Raw genomic sequence first — 6,290 nt, 5'->3', positions numbered from 1 at the left:
CAAACCACTAGTCAGGTTTTTTTTTTATTTGACTCTATTTACGATTTGGTTCTGTTTTCGATTTGATTTTGTACACCCCTACTTGTTACAAGGCTCTAAAAAGCACATAAATCTAAAAGTTATTTTGTAAGCTTCTACAATTTCAACCAAATAACAAGTGAAAGAATCAAAAACAATCTTTCTACCTCGCGAGGTATGGAGAGTCTTAAACAAAGAGAAATGCATAACTTCTCCTCGCATGTCATCTTAATAACTCGAGTCTCTGCCTAATAAGAAGATTTACAACAAATGTATTTTAATGTTCTATAACTACAAATTATTAACGGAATCAGCTAAGTGAGATTTAGTACATCAATCCTTAATTTCTTACTAGTTTGCATTTTCAATATGAATCCTCTACACCGAGAGAAAATAGCCTACTTCACAACACTCGAGATTGATAAATAATCTTACAGAATTTCTATTCTGGATATATTTTCTTTTGAAGCTATAGTACAAATGCATTGTATATGTCTGTCTTACTAATAATATTCCTTAGCGCTACACTATAAACCTTTCCTCTGCACGTGCACCCGGTAACTTCCGAAAAAATCATATGTATATATGTATACCTATTCTAAAAAATTGGTAGAAATTAGGATATACTTAACAGTGCACGCATGATAAGCATAGAAGTGTCCTTGTGCTACTGATACAAGCTAGAGATACCACCCTTGAGACCAGGGTTTGAATCCAACTAAAGACCTTTTTTTTTACTGTTTTTATTTTAAGTTTAGATTAGAGCTCATATTTGAGCTATGTGTATATTGGTGCACCCAAAATCTTCAAATCCTAGGTTCACCTGTACTCTGAAAGGTGTTTTCAAGGGAAGACGGACTCCACAACTGCAGACATAGCACTATTACTATATTATGCGATGCTTTTAACTAAAACAAAATGTCTTAGTGTTGTTCCAAGGTTGGGGGTCGCGGGGCAAGCCTTCAAGACACGATTTCAAGTGGTTAGTACACTACCAGTCTCAGTCATGGTTGAAGGTTACGAAGGAGACTGGACTGAATGAGAAGAAATGCCAAAATCCTAATTTGCAGCAAAGAGTGAAGGATGCATGGGCTTAGAGAAACTTATATAAGTACTCGAGACGGATTGGGTTAGATTCTATAACTAGACTTGCGAAATGGGCTCAAAATCCTACCAAGCAAAATTGTAAAAATTCACAAATACTTTATCTGGACACCAAAATACATGCATCTAGACAAATCTGAACGCATTATAATTTAGCAAGATTCGTAATATTGAAAACTAGAATATATTTAAGTAATTAGTTCCTAAACCACTGAAATTTATGTAGGTTTCTCTTTCAATTTTGATATCACTATATAAGTTATATATCCACAACGCGTACAAATCTATAAATTTAGGGACAATTAAAAACATTTGGTGTCTAAAATTTATATGGCTAGAATCTAGTAATATTTGTCTAAACTCCAACAATATATAACTTTAAACACATATTTGTGATTGTATTAATTCCGAAATGTATAACGTGATGACATTGAATACATATTAAATGACGAAATCTATGCACTTCAGACACTTAAATTGACATTAAATTTTGTTGCATAGTATAATTATAGTCAAAACTACCTTTCAATTACCTTTGATTCAAATGATCGACTATTTTTTGTAAAATAACATTTCAGAAAATAGGTACGTTGATTCATTGAATTAGCTTCAACTTGTAGACTAATCAGTTAAACACGACTTCTGTAATTATTTAATATCGTGTTTATTTGTTACTTAGCAATCCTGTTAATAAAACTGCAAAGCAGCTGGCTATTTTAATCACCAAACATCCTTTCTGTATAAGATTCAGTAAAACAACATTTTATAAGCTAGTTCAGAGGCTTAATAAAACAAACTTACTAAGCATTAAGTTTCAAAATTTGAAGATAACAACCCAGTAAAGGCAGAAAAGTTTTGACATAATATTCCTACAAGAAACAAAATTTGAAATGGAGGCACAAATATTACATCCCGGTGAAAGCTTTTTTCCCGCCACCACCAGAACCAGCTGGAATCACCTTTAAGACATTGAACCTCACGGTTTTGGATAAAGGCCTGTGAATCAGAAAATGTAATCAACTACCATAACAGAAAATAATGAAAAAATACTATAGAAAAATCAAAATGAGATGGTCCTAACCTGCACTGTCCAATAGTAACATGATCTCCCTCTTTCACACGGAAGCACGGTGATATGTGAGCTGGAATATTGGAGTGCCTCTTCTCGTATCTGAAATAACTTATGTGTTAAAACTAACAAAAGAAGAAGTGAAGTAGCCAACATAGTACAAGTGACATGCTCTTGCCTCTGATACTTCTTGACATAATGTAGGTAATTACGTCGAACGATGATGGTTCTGTTCATCTTAGCACTGTGGCATGTACCAGCAAGGATACGACCTCGGATAGAAACATTGCCAGTGAATGGGCATTTCTTGTCAATATATGTACCTATATTTATATAGACCAAACATAAGGTTAGACCACAGAACAAGATGAAATTAAGGAAATCCATGACATAATCAAACGATATTTGGTGCAACATATATAAGACATGACTTGAAATCTGAGGAAATCTTTGTTTTTAAAGTCATTCTCAACCATCCAACGTCTAGAAAACATTATAGCTAGCAAGCAACATGTCCACATAAAGGTCACATAAATAGCTATTTAGGAAGTGTCTTTTATTTACAAGTTTTACTTAAATGTAAGTAAATGAAGTCTCTTTGGAATGCCCACATAAGAAATATACCGTGTGCTATTGATCTTAGTCTTGTCAGGTTGAAGTAGGAAACAAAAAGGAATAAATAAGCTAAAATTCAATCCCCTGCTGTTCACCTCCGAAATTATACCACCACTTATTCAGCACTTTTTTGATATATTAAGGTCATCCACATCATAAACATCACACTGCTGAGATCCATACCCACCACTAAATGACAGTAATGTGAAGGTTTTTATTCACAGTATCATACCCTATGTAAGCTCCATAAATGTAAACAAACGCTAGCAACGTGAAGGTCTTTATTATATTTGACAAATGGAACAAAAAATCCAAGTAATTGAGTTAAAAGTTGCAACTTGGCCCGTAATCCCAGAAGCCTAGTTCTGTCAAAGGTTTAATAGTTAGAGAACCGGTATCCAGTTTATGTGAAGCAAAGGCAGAATCAAGAGCTTCAAGAGAAGAAGCTATGGAGAAGAACAGAATTGCTTCAATCCTAAATGCTTTGGTTTTATCGGAAATTCTGTAGAATATTTAAAAGAAAATCAAGAGAAGGCCACATGACTGGTTAAACACATGGATAACTTGCACCCCACATCGTCTTAATAACCTGAGTCCCCAGCTAATAAGAAGTTGTAGAACAAGTATATAGTGTTTCCCCTAATGTACTCAAATTGCATTAAACCATATTTCATGCATTTCAGACGCATGGCAAATAACTTCATAATAGAAAGATTTACCAAATGGCAACAAACTATAACTTAAAAGAAAGATTTACCAAGTGCAAACCACATCGCAAAAACTTATTAACTTCATACTAGAAAGATTTACCAAATGCCAACTAAGTTGCAGTGACATAATACAAGTGACTTTTTGGCCATTTAAAGCAAGTAGGTCCATTACTTAAGGTATGAACAATCCGTACATGAACCTTAATCCTAAACTAGTTGGCACTCAACACATCAAGACAATATAGAAAAAAAATCCAAGTGGAAATCAAAAACTAGTCTTACAGATTTTATGTTTGGCTCCATTCAGACCATAATAACATATTCTCCAGCCAGAACTTCTTAATCACTGATTGAGATCGTAACTCAATCTAATTACACTAAATTCAGGACGTCTAAGTCAGAAGTAGTAGATCAAGTTCTTAAAGCCTTTAGTACGAAGTAGGTTCATCAAGACTATCTTATCCCGGAGCGACTGTCAACTGAGCCTTCAACATAGGCAGGAAAGACTGATAATTTCTCGACTGCATATATCTAATATGGCATTTGGAGTTCCATCAACACGACTGACGCACAACGATATTCACTACATGCTCATATCTAAAATATAAATCAACAATGCAGAGAAATAGAGTAATTGAACAATATAATTAGAGCAAAATGAATACGAACCTTCAGTAGCCTCACGAGGAGTCTTGAATCCTAAGCCGATACTCTTGAAGTATCGATTGCCTCCCTTTCCTGGCCTCTTTCCCTTCCCGGTCTTCTTAGAGCTGCCGAAATAGATCAGAAAAACGCAAAGCTTAGGCTAAAACCCCTCCCAAGTTACGGAATTTAACAGATTGCTCAGGATACTCACCTTAGAAACACACCTGGCTGCTTCAAAAACGCCTTCTCCGTCTGCTCCGCCATGATTGATCGTTACTAAGGAAAATCAACTGACGGCGAGAGATGCCAAACCCTAATTTGCAGTGGAGTGTGAGGGAAACTTGTCTGCTTTACTAGGCAGGTCGGGCTAGATACTATGGACTGGATTTGCAAACAAATGGGCCGACTAATATCTGGGCCCAAAGTTTGACTAACTAACTAAAATTGTAAAAAATTGAGAGTTATCTTCCATGTTGAAAGTACTAGATAAATTGAAATCGTATGATATATCATTTAGTACTACTAGTTTTAATATGCACATTTGATTTAATTTCAATTGCAATGCTATAAATTTTCAATGTGACTTAAATTTTTGAAAGATTAAAGCAATACATATATATATAATATATATATTAAAACGTCAAAAGTGCTACCAATACCATTTTGGAGGTGTTACCCAATTTTAGAAAGAAAAAAAATAAGGCAGATATAAGATTAAAATTTCTAACCTCACTTAGAAAGGTGCATCCAATTATCATCACATTATATGATACTTCGAGCATTAATTCATACATCTATATTTAAGTACTTTTATATATATAACATTACTATATATGAGATCGCTCGGGGGAGAGATAAGTGGGTGATCTACCTACTTATCTTGTCTCTAAGCTTACATTATTGTACATTTTCAAATAGAGAATGGTGATAGTTATGATATTTTAGCCCCAAAAGACAAGTTTTGATCATTTATAGGTGTATGAGGTGAAACAAAGTAAAAAGGTGCAAAAAGGAGCTGGAAATAAACAAACAGATCGTTGTTAGAAATTGATGTTGATGAGCAGAAAGTAATGTGATTGCATTCCCACATGCAGCGCCAAATCGCTACTTCATAGACCGCAACTACAGGTAGAATGGTTGCTGAAAAAGTCAGTTATGCGATGGTCAGGGGCGGCTCAAGCATATTAGTGGCCTAAAGCAAAAATCAAATTGGGCCTTAAACTTAAATTGTTAATAACTTTTATATAATTGATTTGTTCTATTTCAATTGATAATATAACCATTCTTATTTTAAATTATTTATCATGAGATATAGTGCTCCGAATATGTCAAATTTCTTCTAATAATTCCTTCAGTTTTCATGAAAATTTACTTTTTCTACAAATAGTATTCAATATTTGTTAAAAATAATAATAACTTATAACCTATTATTATTAAAAATGAGGCCCCTTAAATTTCGAGGCCTAAGGCACATGTCTTTTTTTTAACACTATCGAGCCGCCCCTGGCGATGGTAGTACTGATGCAGCCGCAACTCCTGATGCGGGGCCGCATTTCACCTACTACTCAGCGTAAGTTTGCCGGAAAAAAATCGTCATGTTATGTGATGTGGCAAAGCTATTGCGACTGCAACAGGAGAATGTGACGCCGCAGCGTATGCACAAAGCCTATTTTTATTCCGAATTTTATTTGATATTTTTAGTAATTATGAATACCTAATTTTAGGAATTTTTTTAGGAGTTTCAGAACATTGAGTTTTCTATTTTTTTTCGTTCAAGTCTTGGAGCATTTTGTGCAAAAACAATACGTTTTGGGATTGAGACAATTGTTGATTATTAAAGTTGATCTTTTAGTTCTTGATTCTTCCTCTCACTCATCGTAAGCATGTCTTCTTTTATTTACAATTCAGTTTCTGCACTTTCTATGAGTAACTAACTCTATTGCTAGAGTTGTGGAGCCCTAAAAGGGAAGTAACAATGAAATAGTTGTGTAGATAGAAATTCTAGACGGTAATTTTTAGTGTATGATTAGTTATTTTGTTTTGTATGAATTCTTGCATTAGAATCAAGCTTTATTCTTTACTTGCTTGAAAAACAAGTTAAGATTAGAAAAAAAAGAACTAAGCACAAG

At 34.1% G+C, this 6,290-nt stretch overlaps 1 protein-coding gene across 2 annotated transcripts; it reads right to left on the bottom strand.

Annotated features, from left to right (window-relative positions):
• Nucleotides 1-1,868: 1,868 nt before the first annotated feature.
• On the bottom strand, nt 1,869-4,514 carry LOC125862610 (40S ribosomal protein S11). 2 transcript variants are annotated; one of them, XM_049542722.1, is made up of 5 exons: nt 4,373-4,514; nt 4,186-4,286; nt 2,370-2,514; nt 2,204-2,293; nt 1,869-2,118 (listed from the first exon to the last, which is right to left on the bottom strand). In XM_049542722.1, exons 1-5 carry the CDS (start codon nt 4,423-4,425, stop codon nt 2,028-2,030), a joined length of 480 nt encoding a protein of 159 aa, XP_049398679.1. In that variant the 5' UTR covers nt 4,426-4,514; the 3' UTR covers nt 1,869-2,027. The 2 variants fall into 2 exon arrangements, with proteins under 2 accessions (XP_049398679.1, XP_049398680.1); XM_049542723.1 differs by having other exon boundaries at nt 2,204-2,302; nt 2,379-2,514.
• Between the last annotated feature and the right edge of the window lie 1,776 nt (nt 4,515-6,290).

Source organism: Solanum stenotomum, chromosome 4 (genome assembly GCF_019186545.1).
Source record: "Solanum stenotomum isolate F172 chromosome 4, ASM1918654v1, whole genome shotgun sequence".
Classification (NCBI taxonomy): Eukaryota; Viridiplantae; Streptophyta; class Magnoliopsida; order Solanales; family Solanaceae; genus Solanum; species Solanum stenotomum.
This window is presented reverse-complemented; position numbering and strand designations above follow the sequence as displayed.

Bases quoted from the DNA above. Each gene is read 5' to 3' on its own strand.
- LOC125862610 (XM_049542722.1), bottom strand. From the start codon at position 4,425: ATGGCGGAGCAGACGGAGAAGGCGTTTTTGAAGCAGCCAGGTGTGTTT. The intron at 4,287-4,372 runs GTGAGTATCCTG...CTATTTCGGCAG, and splicing joins CAGCCAGGTGTGTTTCTAAG to CTCTAAGAAGACCGGGAAGG. The intron at 2,515-4,185 runs GTTCGTATTCAT...ATATAAATATAG, and splicing joins TCCTCGTGAGGCTACTGAAG to GTACATATATTGACAAGAAA.